At 36.2% G+C, this 16252-nt stretch overlaps 1 protein-coding gene across 3 annotated transcripts in view; it reads left to right on the top strand.

Annotated features, from left to right (window-relative positions):
• The window catches only part of LOC121296914 (follistatin-related protein 5-like), a 102333-nt gene that overhangs the window by 75004 nt on the left and 11077 nt on the right, over nucleotides 1-16252 (top strand). For all 3 annotated transcript variants that reach the window (XM_041222822.1, XM_041222823.1, XM_041222821.1), the window contains exons 7-9: nucleotides 9159-9325; nucleotides 12588-12708; nucleotides 13300-13461. In XM_041222822.1, coding sequence (XP_041078756.1) covers nucleotides 9159-9325; nucleotides 12588-12708; nucleotides 13300-13461 — 450 coding nt within the window. The remainder of the gene's footprint in view (nucleotides 1-9158; nucleotides 9326-12587; nucleotides 12709-13299; nucleotides 13462-16252) is intronic.

Raw genomic sequence — 16252 nt, 5'->3', positions numbered from 1 at the left:
AACTTCAATAAAAACCTACTGAAACCCAGAAATTATGCAAAGCAGGATATGCTTCTTAACTCCAACCAATTCACAAGGGTGAGAGCGGTCTGTACTTTCTAGGCAGCAGATGGATATAGCCCTCTGTGAACTAACTTCGGGGACCAGTGTACAATAGAGCAAGTCTTCTGCTTGCAACATCTGTGATATGAGCACCTATCGTAGATGTTTTCCGACTCACTCTCACCAGAGCCCTTTGTGAGCAATAAGCTGGATACATTCATCTGTTAAATTGTAAGCATTTTGAATTTGCCAGTAGCCAACTTTTTTTTTTTCCTTTTTGTGGCACCGCTTTATTGCAAACTGGTACAATACATTATATAAGACAAAGATGCGAATAAGACTCCTATTGTATAGCGGTTTAACAAGTTTAGGGGTGTGTGTATGATTAAGCCCGTAGTAAACACAGTGGGGGGTCTTATTTACATCCCTTGTAAAAGTATATCCTTCTATTAGAGGTTTCATGGATTGAAACAGACTTTAAAGCTCTAAGTGTAAAAAGTTGACAGGATGTTAACAATGAAAAGAAAAATGACAGGTACATTATTTAAACAGTTGTAGCAACATGGGGGGGATCGTGTACCGTTACATTTTTTTGGAACTTCCACTACTTATTCTTTAAACCTTCCTGTTTATGAAATACATGTTCTTGAAAAGACCAAAACCTTTGCTCCCCAGGACGTCCCTACTAATGATTATTTACTAATTACTGTTAAATCAATGATAATTAACTGTTGGTAGCTAGTATCCAATTTTACAGCTCCCTCCAGAATTGCAAACTCATAAAAATGAATTTAAATGTGTCCAACTTAATATGTGAAAGGTAACATGTCAGACTTGGAATAGGAAACCATTTTCAGCACCAGTCATTCTGTAGTTAGTCAGTGCACACGGGGAAGATCAGATAAGGAATTTACTGTGGAATCTCATCTTTTTACTATTATAAATATAGTCTTTCTGAGTCTGATTAAATGTAAGTTCTGAGCGTTCATTACAGTGATTTAGGGGGATGTGTTAGGAAGCAGCTGGCTTTAAATCTGTCAGTGGAACGTCTATTATATAGGGTCACTTAATTTTTAACATACCATTAAACTGCTGCTAAATCACTCAGAAAAGGTTCATGTTCCACTTTTGAGCTGCCATGTTAAGTGATGGGGATAATGAACTAGAAACGCATTCCGGATTGCAAGAAGCTGGTTTTCTTAAGCATGTTTTCAGTTCAGTATTTTATAAAGCAGATGTAATTGCATGTTTCTTTATAACAGATAATTCATAATAAAATATGTCACTGCTATACATTTTACAGGTAAAGCAAACGTAATATTACCTCCATAGCTCCAAAATTGTGAATGTATTATGCTGTTCAGGAAATTATCTGATATGTTATTATTGAAAGTGGTGTTGCATATAACAAAACTGCTTTTTACACAACTTACCCATGCTTGACTGATGTGTTTACTAGCTTGAATAATCCTTAGGGCTTGCACCGTGGTTTCTATACCATTCTTTCAAAAGAAATTGTTGCACACGTTTGAACTGGTTGCGCACAATTTCCTTTATCATAAACTGTCTCTGTCTCTCATTATGAACCTGTTATAATTCCTTCTGGAAACACAATAGATGGTATTTTCTGAATTGTGTAATATGGGGCTAAACCTTAAACTAACTTAAATGCAGCTTTATATTTAATAGTATACTACTTTTTGTTTTGAATTTGTCTGTACAGGATTAAAAGTACCCTGGGGAGAGGTAACTCCCAAGAATATAAATCTACTGTGTACTGTACATTCTATACCGAATAATAGATGGGCTGCAGTGAATTTCAAGGCTAGAAATTGCAATCGAGGGGTTCTGGGGTTCTGCCATCACTTAATTATGACTTTGTCTCATTGGGCTGAGATGCAATTATAGTATATATTCCATAGTATAGTATTATAACCCATATATTCTAACACAATGCTGTGACTGACCTATGTGTTATTCGTATACGACATATAGACCCTAAAGATGCCTGTTCCCAGTTGTTAATTTGAGTCGCTTTCCAGGGGATCATAACCTATAATTTCTACCTTGAACCTTGCCTGATGCATTTCAATAAACATTCCCCCACCCTATAGGCAAGCTATCAATCACTTAGCATGTCCTTCAACTTGCCATGTGACTGATCTCCCTTGGAATATGTGTCACATTATGTCAACCATTTCCATTTATATGCTTTTCTCCATTTATTGTAAAAGCAGGTTTATAAACATGTTCCAGATCATTTTCCTTTAGCAACGGACAATGTCCATTAACTCGATCAATGCTAACTCTTTTACCACTTGGGATATACCGTTTATATTCAAAATAGCCTGGGCAAGAGGTTTAAAGTTGCAAAATTGAAAGCATACCATTCAATGTTAAAAGGCACACTTTAAAGAGAATTATTAACACAAAGATGATTAATCCATATGAAAATGAAAGCAATCACAGCAGGTTTAATGTGTCTATAACAGATCAACAGAGGCACTAATCAATATCTGCACCTGTCGAAGACCCGCAGGCATATCTCTAGTATGAGTTTGAATGATTTATAAAGTTGGAGGGAGATGGTTATACCTTTTGTTCTTTGCCATTAACAATAAAAAAAAAAAAAAAAAGCAGGAAGTCTACAATAGTTGTGTTCTGCTCTATCAGGAACTTATCAGCCAAATTCAGCACTCTGTCTATATAATGAGTTTTGGCACTGGTGTTGTCTGATTTATTGTAATTTCAATCTTACCAATTGGATTCCTCAATCATGTAAATTCACTTAGCACACAGATTGGCAGGTCTACGAGGCACTGCACAGGCCCATTATGAGCACAACATTGTTCTGTGCCGATGTGGCTGCCTCCTTTGTATGTAGGATGGGTTATATATTACATTACTAAGAACAACATAGCGAAAATATTGAAAATCATTAGCAGCATTCCCAGCTACAAATGTAAACAAATCAGTGTAAGAGACACAGAAAGGAGCGCGTGAAATCTGGCAGCAGGGACCTTTTATGTAATAACAGAACACAATCAGATTTTGAAATCAATTTGACTCTGTTCCGATTTACCTTCACTGATTGTGTGAGACTGATTACTGATGAAGTTCATGCCTTGAAGCCATGTGCTCCGCTCCAACTTTGTGAACAAAATAATTGATTGGTCCTGGGTTACACTTGTGTAGTGTTTTGTTTAGCTTAGTATTATATAAACGCTGAAAACTGCATTCATGGTTTGTTTTTGTGGACAAAATTGTCCTAGAAAACCAGCTTTTAATATGTTTTACTTGGCTACTTGCATTTTGGATGCTAATTTATTTTGAACTATATCTGTGGGCAAAGTCAGTACTGTTTTAGGCCATGATATATTATTTGGAGATAAACAGGAAAAAAAAAAAAAAACATTTCATATTCACATTTTGAATTCATGCTCCATTTTCAGGCCCAGTGCATAGCAAGCCTTCTTAATTAAAGAATGTATTATTTTCGGCATAACCTGCAGATTGCTTTTCAGTTACAGTACAAGCATGCAGAAAGTCAGCCACGGATAAAATATTTTGACATCAACCATGATGAAAAAAATAAATAAATCTAAGATTCAGTATCTAGGGCACCTTTAATCCATTATTTTAAGACGAGAGATATGATATTTCATTTAAAAGGAGAACCAAAGCGCCATTTGATATTACACTTTAAAATATTCCTGTTTCTATTAAGAACAGTGTTTGCATTGCATGCGGCATCAGGCTTGTGTAAAACAGAACTCAGCAAATCTATACGCCCCAGCTGAGAGGAAAATCAACAACATACCCAGAGCAAAACAAATAGAATTGACCTGTTTCTTGCTGAAAACTTTATTATTCATGTTTTACATACATTGTTAATATCGTAGACACGTGTATTATTTAGCTTTGCAGTTTAGAACAGCACAGTAAGATGCCCATATTAATAGTAACATAAGTCTTATTACTGTGCTAATGTAAGGTTTATGAATTAAGGTAAACATGGAATTAACTACTTTATTACGCTATAGGATGAGACCAGACTATGTTTCAAATTGTAACAATGTTTACCATTTATTAGTTTCAAATAACCACATTACATTCTACATTGAACATCATTGTTTAGATTCAGTACATGCCACTAGTATTAACAGAGATAGGAAATTAATCAAGTTATCTTAACCTCTGGAGAGTGACAGCCTCAGATGCTACATTGATGGTCCATGATGGTCCTTGAGGTATTGGCGCTTCTGTCTGTGTAACCTTTTATGCCTGGTATTTATACTCTGGTAGGCTCAAAGCATGCTGTATGTGACTGCAGTTTGTTTCTGTTATCTTACCAATTTTCAATAGAAATTAGTTATTCCATTTAAGTGCAACCAACCACTAACTACTCCCTCTTACAAGGGTATTATGGTTAATTGTTTACTATATTTGTCCTTCTTTCCTATACATTTCTGCACATGCCTTATTGTTCTACACCTAAGACCAAATTACCTTAGCAGCTCTACCTATGCCAAAGGTACCTCTAGGAAACTGGTTTAGCATTACCAACACATTTTCATATGACTAACATTCACCATTTTCAACAAAGATAAACTCTGCTGTGAACAGCCAGACAGATACACGATTGTGTATGGTTTGTTACGCTACATACAGCATCTTGGAGAATACTTTTTTACATGTTAAGGTATCGTTTTGTTCTTTTTTAAATGTAGTCTAAAATTCAGAAGCTGCACAAAGCTTATGTCATAACTTCCTTTTTTTTCAGTCTCACTGCGATGCTTTGACACCTGTTGGCGCAGTTATTCCTGTACCCCTTTCACACACAAATGCCGCTACTTAGCAGTCTCAGACAATTCAGAAATTCTTTAAAATATCCATTCTCACAGCATGAAATTGTGCAATCAATGCCAGTATAATACAGTTGTAACCCTTTAACACAACACAAAGGATCATATGAGTACAACTTTCAAACCTGTCAGTCAACAGATTGTTTTCATGGCAACGGAAACCAAACAAAAATCACAAAACAAATGGCACCATTGTTTGTTGAAGAAGTAAATTTGGCTGCATTTTGTTTGCTTTTCATTTTCAGTTATCATACAATGTAACAGCCTGTTAAGTGTCAAATTGCAGGAGCTTCAGGCACAATCTAGGTCGCGTATTTTATTGCAAAGGCGACGATGCGATATATTTAATAGAAAAAGAGTCCAGCTCCTCAGGCAAAAGCAGAGTCCCTTCTACCTGTGAATTCACCTCCTCGCCAGCGACTCCAAGTGACTTGAACTTGAGAATATATATTTTATTACTGTACCTGTCTTAGTCTTTTCAATTAACTGGTCAATTAACATTCAAATGTATTTAAACCCAAGGCAAATATCGACTTCCTTTGGGATCTATTTCTCTGTCTTTTTTAAAAAAAAAACAATAGCCTTTAGAGATCAACTGGTATTTCCCTGAATGTCAATGCATAATTAAGTTAAGGAGCTTTAGTGGTGTACTACTGTATGCCCTTACTGGTGTTTCGTTAAGGGTAAATATGCCTTGTTGTTCTACAGCTATGGCCAAAAGTTTAGCATCACCTGGAATTTTAGGATATCGACATAATTAAAAAAAACAAACAAACAAAAAAACAACTGTATGAAGAGAATTTAGATCTTTTATTTAACGCCATGTAATCAACAAAACTACAAAATGATATTGCAAGTGTCTACCGGAAGCCGTAATAGTAGGAATCAAAAAAAAAAAAAAAAAACCAAGAGTTTCTCGGCTTTGTTTCCCCGGTAGATTTTTTGTATTGTCTCATCTTCAGGGATAAGATACCTCTCTGACAGCACAACGCTGGTACTAAAACCCCTAGTCTTGTGAACCTCTGAAATGCTTATTTCATAATTCTTTTCTCTGTAACAATCCTATCGGTAGCATCTTACAAGTACTGTACATGTCAATTTGAATTCCAGGCACACCAGCATTGTGGCTACTCTAATCCCTGCATAATAATCATAGGATGCAAACAACAGGGGTTCAAAGGTGAAAAACAGTTACCGTGATGCATCCCAGCACGTGGTAGAACTGCACTAATTCATTATTTTATTTCAGCTTTGTTACTGATAAAATGGAAAAGACAGAATGGCAATGAGACAGCAGTGGGAATGCAGACTGCTTATTACTGTACTGTGTGCGACTGTGCTAAACTCACATCTATAAAGGGCTGGTTTTCTTCTGCTCTTCATGTAATATTTGTAGCTTTTTAGCAAATTGTTTAAAGAGATCATTTGTTTCGTCTACTTTTTCATAATATTTCATTTCTTACCTGTTTTATACTCTATCGTGCACTATTTATGTTTCTGTTAAATACATTTTTACCATAGTGGCTAGCTATTTCAGCAACCTAATCCTGTCCCTAACCCTAATCCTGGAAAATGACCTTCTCATTTTGTAGAGAGATTTTTCCATATACGAAATCACATGCAAAAATGCTGGGGCTAGTTTCACAAAGCAATTCTAGGTAGCAGTCTGCTAAATCCAACTCACTTCCATTAATTTTTTAAAATAAAGAAAAACACATTTATCCTTTAATCATATAGACTTGCGTATATTGGATTTCTATTACATGTTCTGTCTTCAAATACTCATTTTTGAAACGAGTAGTAATTAGATAACATGCTAGCTAGCAGCCTACTAAGTGCTGGCAGTGCTTTGTGAAACCCGCCCCTAGATCTCTAGATTGTCTAAAAGTGGCAGGGTTGCCTTAGAATATGTTGTACCTCCGGTACAATGCAGCATATTGACTCCTTACTGATGGAGCTACCTCTAGCTTCTCCCATGCTGTCAACATGGATGGTAAACAAAAGCCATCCAAGCATCAATCTTTGAAGAACACATTTGTTCATTTGTGACATCCCAGGAATGTAACTCTTAAATAGTACATACTGTGCTCTACAGGATACATATTGTTCTTCAGCAATCGTGCCTCTTAATGCATATGGTTTTCTTTCTAGTAACAGTATGCTTTCTGCTGTCAGTCTTCCTGTAAGTGCTTCTTCAATCCCATGGCAATTCACTTTTCTAAGAAGTAAAGTGCTTTTTAAAGAACCAAACTGCATTCTCATGGTGGAAATGCTTTGAAGTATTTTGGGCTGAACAATTACTTTACGTTTGAATTCAGGATCCCAGTTAAAGAAACAAACAACTCCATCTCTCGTGTGTCCTGACCACTTGCACTGCACGGTTCATATTCTGGATAGCTCCCAATTTAATTAACATCTTTCAATCTCTCGTAACCTTCCTAAATTGGCCTTAACTCGTGGGCAGTGTCCTATCACCAACAGGGACAGCTGGAGGCAAAGGCTTGGGATATCATTGCCGAGGGCAGGCCCACAGGCAGCTACTACTGGTGACTCCTCAGGGACATCTGTAAGCACTGGGCTTAAAGTGTTGCAAAGATGTTGTCTTTTCTTTTCCTTCTCCACGGTTGGGGAAGCAGAGTAGGAAAGAAATGGGGAAATTAAGCTGTCTCCTTGTCTGATCAGGGATGCAAAACTTTAACCTTCTATAGTGCACTGACCTGACCTAATGCCTTGCAAAATGATGACTCTGCATTTCATTTGCATGCCACTGTAGGCTTAGTGGAATAGTGTTTAAGGTTGAAAAAGTAATTGAATGTTTAGCTTATTATATCTATCAGAATGTGTATCAAAATGATTGTTAAAAAAAGATTATGGCTACTTTAAGACAGATTCTTGCTTGTTGATAAATTCCTCTGTCAAAAAGGGGTTCCTGTCCTGGCTGGTAAAAGCAGCTGACTGCCTATACATGCATAAGGCAGAAATACTTAGTTAAATGGATGCATATGAAGAATGTACAGAACTACTGTTACTGGGTGCAATAAACACACAGCAATAATCATACACAGGGCGTCTCTATTCACAGTCAATTGAAGCGCATGCAAGCTGTGCAAATGTTTGGTTTGAAACTACTTGCTAATTTTATTGCAAGATAGATACAATTAGACATCTGCTAATGGCTCAAATACAGCAGTTCAGCCTGCACCGCACTACTTTAATATTGTTAAACCAGTCAAAATAGATAGAAAGTAGGTTAAGATGAAGGGACTAAAGGATGTCTGAAATCAACAAATCACATGAAACCTGCATTATTCCAAAAGCTAAAATGCACTCTGGGTAATTATTTATGGCATGTGCTGCAGATGTTTGAATGGCCATTGTCCTTTTTGTTAAACAAGGAAGCGACAGTGGGCATGATTGCATTTATCAATCTTAAACAGAGAAGACTGTTACTCTCTGCAGATAATTGGTATTGTAGGATTTGGACACATTTAATGCCAGTCATTAAAATAGCAGGAAGGGATGTTGGTGGCAACTTACATTTAATATGTGACTTGCCTCCCAGCCATGCCAAATCAATGTGTTTTACTCTGCGCAGGTCTATTTCTAACTGCTCTTTCAATGACCTCAATTATAGATTTTCAAATTGTGGAATTAAAAAGTGCCTATGGCATGCAGCATGTAGCAGCAAAGAGAGAGATGCCATGCTAAAAAGACACGATGAGCAAGATTTCCTTAGATTGTACACATGTAGCCTGCTGAACAAACAGGTATCAAAATGGAAATTAAAGACACTGTACCTCCAAATCTTTGCAGTAATATTAATGTTGTTTAGGAATGATTATATTATCTGGGATAAGGTTGGTCTCATGCAAATAAGACTACAAAAAAGTCACTTTTTTCCCCCCCGACTGTCTCACCATTTTGAAAGGCGCATTATCTTTATACTAGTTAACAGAACCAGCCAAAAAAATCAATATTAAACTCCCATTTGTTTCTATATGTCCTTTACATGGATTGCATTCAAGAATGGTATTAGAATATGGTTAAAGCACAATGGTTTGGCTTGCACAGACTGTAAAAAATAAAAAAAAAACTTAAAAAAAATTATTTTGTTGTGTTTATTAATGGTTAATGGTGCATCCAAATGGGTTGGTAAAAGGAATGCTACATTTCTTATCTTGCGTATCTATTTAAAAAAAAAAAAAAATCTGAAGGAAAGCAAATGACAAACAGGGGGTTTCTTTCTTTCAGAGGTCGTTCAGCTGAGTCTCCCCGAGGAACAGAACATCAGCATCTCCACGGTAACAGTGGGGCTGAGCACTGTGCTGTCCTGTGCTATTCAAGGAACACTGCGGCCTCCGATCATCTGGAAGAGAAATGGAATCGTACTGAACTTCTTGGATTTAGAAGACATTAATGTAAGTTCATTTTTTGGGATTTTAGATAATGCTTTTAATTTGAAGAAATGCATTTGTTCTGGGAACAGTACAGTGCAGTATATACTTGAAGTTCTGATGAAACTTAAGGGCATTACCCAGTCTATAGGGCGAGATTTGAGTGTTTAAAGTCGTTGAAGTTATTATTTAAAGTTATTGTATCGTTGAAGTTATGTATCGATGAAAGATTTTTCAAGAAACCAAATATTGAACATTACTGTACATTATGCAATTAGCAGCCAATTAAGTGGACATTGTGTGAAATGATGTTGAATGTAATGGCATGCAAGTAAAAGGGGGACTCCGTCATTATGGACGTGTCTTACTGCATTGATTCGTTAACGTTTATTCCATCAAGGGAAGACATTCTCTTTTTGCCATTGATCGATTTCTTCTCCAACGATCACCTTTAATTGGCATGCGATGACTCATGATGGAGGGTTTGGTGCTCTGATCTTTGGAAAGAGGTTATACCTGCATGCAGTTTGTTATCTGTATGATTGAAGACAGAAATGATATAGAGGGCAGGGATCTTTTGTGATACAGGGATCACTGCAGATACCGCAGCAGTTGCAAGAAAAGCGAAACTCAATAAAATAAGTTAGACCTCTTTACAGTACTGCTGTTCACCACAATATAATATTCTGTGTCTACCATCATGGGTCACAAGGGGATGACTGTAGGAAACATGAATGGGTTACTGCGTTAATTGCTTCTTGTGGCCATTGCTTGTCTCAGTGGGGTTTTCATCGTGACATTAAAAATAATTGCCTGTCAGGTGGCACTGCCCCATGGTGTGTGTGTGTGTGTGTTTTTTTATCCACAGCAGCATTGCAGGCTATGTAATTTTCTTTTGACAGAACACAGTATATCAAACAGAGCAGGGCTGATTTCAACTGTATAGATAATTCCGTTCATTTGGCTGAGCTAAGCTGTATTGACATTGCTCTGACCTTGTCATACATTCTTATACAAATTATAGTGTCAGATATATTGCAGTGCTCTGAAAAAACAAAACATTGATACATTTTTAGCGGTGTGTATTGCATTTCATAAATATAAAGTTGTTGTTAGTGAAAGCAAATGTGCAATTATCTTATAACACAAGGCGACACCACTACTGGCCCTGTGAGTGCAAATTTGATTTAGATGTTCGAAGCATGTAGTTGCAGATGCTGGGCTGTACTGTGTGTAGCTATAAATGCCGGAATTGTAAATGTGTGATGTTACATCTACAGTTTTGTTTTTCATTTCACACTAATGGACAACAGTAAAACAATGTGTCCTGTCCATTTGATTCTCAAAATGTAGGTGTGTAGGTTATTCAGTGCTGGTTTAAAAAAATGTGATGTGATTTAAGTGCTCAGTACTTGGCACAGATTAAAAAAAAAAAAAAAATGAAGTTTTTACACTGATTTTGTGATTGGATGTACAGTAGTCTGTAGTGTAAAAAATAATTATTGCTGTTTTGAATGTCCTTGTCTGCAATTGGGATGTATTTATTTATTGCAATGGTGCGATATAATTTACTATCATGTATCATTTGTTTCACCAACAGTCTTAACTAATGTCCTGTTTTATACACTATCATTATTGCTCCTACATGTTAAATGTTTGATATTGCATCATTTTCATGAAATTGGGACATATTTCAAGGGGCTTAAATTGCTCCCTTCAACTTGAATTCGTGAATGACAACACTCTCAGAAACAAAAGAAAGTGTGTCTAACTCATTATGTATAAATGGTATACTGTACTTGTAAGTCTTGATTATCACGAATCATTTATACAAGCAAGATGTCGAATGTATTGCCTCTTTTAAACAATTGTCATATATTATACAGACTATAATTAACATGTCAGTTGGTGATTTGAGTTCGTAGTTTGTGGCTCACTTGAATGCATTAAACAGAATCGGGGCTACTGGCACATCTTATAAGATTCCTCTGTCATAACTTACTATACCTTCAAATCCTTTATAGATTGGAAACAGTGCACATGAAGAAACGCTAAAATACAAGGTGCAACTTAAAACTGTTAAATGTACAGTAAAACAAAATACGGTAGCTAAATTAAAGTGATGGGTACTGCTGGAAATATTTAGATTTTAGACTCATTTGAAAAGTAAATAGCTACAGATGGCATTTTAATTGTCACATGATTGGAACGTTCAGTAGTGGAGCAACATAAGCAGGAGTACTCAGAATGAGGATTCTAAACACCATACAACAGTAAGACACATGTAAAGAATTCAGATAATATATAACGAGAGACCCCCTACCAAGGACAGACCCAGTTTTAAAAACTTGTACGTAATTAGTCTGTGATGTTCAAACATTGTTATTTATTTTTTTTCAATTTTTACCAAGTTCTGTGTTCTATTTAACATTATTCCTCTTTTGAAGTATTATCGGTCTCAAACAAGATCTTTTATAGGCATTATATAGTTAAAAAACTAAATGACTGTATATCTTTCTTAATAGCATGTAATTACATGGCAGGAAGCAAAATGAGAGGTTCTCTTTATTATGTAAAATTAGGTTTTTCCTGTCAGGCTGACCTTCTGCTTAATTGTTATATACATGCTAATGCACATATTAATAACAAAACATGGACACATTTGTGTGAAAAATGAGACAGGATCCAAGATCTGCCTTGAGACAGCAATAGGAGTTTCTAGTTCCAAAGTGTCACACACACATACTTAGTCCTAGTCCAGCATTCAATCCCAGATGGGTCATGTGCCCATTCACCGAAACAGGCTTTATTTATCACAGAAAATGTTTTTCATGTTTAATCTTCCTGTTCGGCATGAGTTTAAAATATATATATGTACACACATTTTGTAGGGTAATTTTAAGTGCGTGTCTTTTTGGGGGTCCAAAGTGACCCCGCAGTAAAATGTTTTAAGATTATGTCTGATGTGACCCCCACACACAAACTTTTTTTTTTTTTTTTTTTGGCGTTACTGCCAAACTTACAATTTGCGCTATAATGCCTTTTAATCCACAAAAGTATCATTTAAAGTGTTATTCAAATATTTACAGTTAATGCAATGATACATCTGCAGGTGGCGAGGGAGGTTAGGGTTTTGTGACCCAACGGTACAGAAATCCTAGCACCGCCACAGATTCTACAAACTGTGTCTTTTTAGTATCTATTCTACTGTATCAATTCTTCATTATTCTTTACATGTTGATTTGCTTTCCAGTCTTAACTCCCTGTTGTCTGTTTCTTGAATTAGGATTTTGGAGATGATGGCTCACTCTATATCACCAAAGTGACCACTATCCACATGGGCAATTACACCTGCCATGCTTATGGGTATGAGGATTTGTACCAAACCCATGTCCTGCAGGTGAATGGTTAGTAACTGGCATATATGACAGCCCTAATTTTAATGATGATTTATTGTAAGGTACTTTTTAAAATGTGTCATTGTTAACAGTATTTGCAACATACAGTTTAAATTAATACTATGAATAGCTTCTTAATACCTAAAGGGAAGCTTACTTTTGTATTGCAGGGCAGTAACTGTGAAACACAGTTTAGCCTATCACTTCTTATACAGACATTTACAAATCTTTTAAAACAACATCAAAAAGAGCTGATGGCTAAAGCACATAGCTTAATAAAATAACTTGCATTATACTTTTGCAAGAATTCATGACTGCCAGGATCTGTTCTCCATTGGAGACCTCAAAAAAACAAAGCTTGAATTAAGTCAGAGATAAGAACCCTATTGGTTTCCAATCTGTTTCCCCACAGAGGCTAGACTACCTTGCAAATGCAAGAATAGGAAACTGGCTTATCTGCTTTGTTTTGCAGGATTTGCATTTAATTGTTAGATGACTGGATTGGAACAGGAAGACCTGATTTTAATTGTAATTAAAACTTAGTTTACAGAAATGTGTTTTAATACACTGGTTTTGTGTTGTTGTTTTTTCCCCACCTAGTGCCACCAGTGATCATTGTGTACCCAGAAACTCAGGCCCAGGAACCGGGTGTATCTGCCAGTCTGAAATGCCACGCTGATGGCATCCCTAACCCCAAAATCACCTGGCTAAAGAATGGAATGGACATCATGCCGAAAATATCAAAACAGCTCTTAATGATAGGTAAAACAGGACTTGTATTTACGTGTTAGTTAGCCAGTTCTAACATGTTCAGATCTATGTTGCTTGAGCAGGATTTCTACATTCTTGCACCAGAATTGCATTTAGTTACAACCAGCTTCACCTGAATTATTTTTAACATGTGTATTGTAGAGTTAGATAACAAGTAGATGTCTGTATATTGGCTTAAAACTATATAGAGATGCAATTTTGATACACAGAAGCACTTTTGCTGCTAAACAAAACCCAGACAAAACTAAAACATGACACAATCAATGATGGTGATATACTGTAACTTTTGAATTATTTCTAACTGACTGCCACAGCATGGGTCATCACCCCTCCCTATAAACGCTTATTAGATGAGTGTGTGGTTGAGGCAAGGATGAACACTGGCAAGGTCAATAAGGATAAAGCATCTAAGCCCCATTTAAATGAATTGATATGTCCAGTCCTAGCTTGCCCTTTAGTTGCAGGGATAGATTCTCAAGACCTACCCACCCACCGTGTTTTCACCCCTTTAATAACTTTGCTGTCACTTTGTATGTTTAAAACATTCACACAAAACACTTGTTAAAGAGCTGTTGTTTACATGCAGTAACATTGTCCTGGAGGGAGGTGGGAGGCAGTTTTGCAAAATACCAAAAAAAAAAAAATCATAAACCAAAAACAGGCTAAAACACAACAGTAACAAAAAAAATAAAAAAGCATTATTTTGGATTTAGAAGTCACTGGTGGTGACAAAGATATTTCTGTCGGTACATGATTTTGAACATGTGGTGCAGAAACCCCATAACCCACTTGCCAGAAGTTTCATAACCTTAGTGTTAATCTTAACCTGAGATGCAATTGAAACGACAATTTAGGTTGTTTGGTGTTCTGTTTCCTCACTCTCCCTCTGGGGACTGTCTCCTGAATAACAGTCTTGACCTGTGGTGGCTGCATTATCTATGTGGCCTTCACAGTCCATCAGCTTAAGTAATGCAAACGATTCTCCTAATGACCCTTATCCACAGAAGGCTGTCTCTCTGCCTTACTTCGATGGAAAGTCACCCGTACAACAGCCTAAATATCAAAATTTTACCTGCAAAGATAGAAGCTGAACTGCATATGGGGGCAATTTTTAAGCATTTACTCCAGTCTTTAACTCCCATTGTTTGAAAGAGGTAAAACGCTTGTTAATTTTACAAAACTAGAACCAAACAATTTAGCACTTTCTCTTAAGCACATTCCATGTGTTTTGTTTTTCATTTTGCACCATTAACACGATTATTTTCTCCTTTCAAAGAATAAAACATAGGTGTTAATTAAAGAATGGAGGAAACGCTTTGAAAATATGGCCCCATTGGGTCTTGTTGAAATCCAGACTGGGTTGCAAGTCTATCGTCTGGTCTTTTTCACATGATCCAATGACGGAATGATTAGTCTGTATAAAACAAGCCTTTATGTTTGCCAAAAGAACATTTTGAATCTACTCTATTCAATATTTAACATTTGGTTTCGCAAATAGCCCAGTACTTGTAACTGTAGTTGTAAAACTAACAAAACACCTACAGTATTTCTTTAAAACAACACACAGCCAGACGGTTATGCAAACAATGGATCCAGCTGCATATGCATATACTGCATGAGGAAGCCAAAGGATGCAACAATTTCCAATTAAAGAACTTTTGTAAAAGTTTCACAATACAATTCCATTGCACTGGGTTTCCATACAAAGTATACTACTTGTTTATTATTACACTTTTACTTGCAAGATGGAAGCAATAAGAACAAATCCTAACAACTAAATCTGTTCATTAATCTATACATACAATTGCAGGTGTATTACCTCTTCAGTATCTTTTATTAATTTGGGGTCTATCAATCAACAGTTCATATAACTGTGGCTAAAACTTATTGCTATGCAGAAAAATTTCCCAAAGGGTAGATAAACAGAGTCTGGGCTCCATAAATGTAACAGAACGGCATTTTAAAAAGCAGCCATTTAAACACTTTTAAAGCTAGAAATGCAGAGCACAATAGCGCTGAAATTACTGGAGCGTGGTATAATCTATCACTTTCAGCCAGCTATGCACAGATTATTCATTTTAATAAATTAGTCAGAAAAATGTATCTTTACTATTTTTGAAACTACATAACAGCTGGGGAGTTCAAATAGGTTCATTATGGGTCCCATTTGAGATTACTGAATCCTCTAGAACAGTTTAAGAAACAAGTTTTCATGGTATGCATATTACAAGGTGAATCTTTAAGCACCTTCTTTATTATTGTAAAAATATCTACAGTGTGTACAATTGTATACAGTAGTGTGCAAATTTCAGAACACCTGAAGATTTGTCATTTGTATCCTTTATACCCACTTGTAAGAAAGCATCTGGGTGTGAGAATTTTAATTGGTTAGTAATCAGTGATATAGACAATAGGCACTTGTGTGAGAATGTTAGACCATGTTGTGCTCAAATTAGGCATCTTAATCAACTTATTCTAAAAAGGCTCCTGCATTTTACCATGCGTGGGTCTGTGTTCCTTTTCTCTTGTTATTTTAAATGAGTTACGTGTGGTCTATTCAAGTCATCAATTAAACTAGACAATCCACTAATTTGCTTATTTTGACAATTTTCCAAGGTTTGCAGTTCTGGCACAACCAATCGAAACTCCAGAAGCATTGGGGTGTTCTAATGCATTTGCACACTGCTGTACGAGACTAAATTGCTGTATGACCTCCTCACAGCAGAAAATAGAATTTAGTCATACTAAAGAGCAGGTATTAAAACGATCAACATTTGCATAG

This window comes from Polyodon spathula, chromosome 22 (assembly GCF_017654505.1).
Source record: "Polyodon spathula isolate WHYD16114869_AA chromosome 22, ASM1765450v1, whole genome shotgun sequence".
NCBI lineage: Eukaryota > Metazoa > Chordata > Actinopteri > Acipenseriformes > Polyodontidae > Polyodon > Polyodon spathula.
This window is presented reverse-complemented; position numbering and strand designations above follow the sequence as displayed.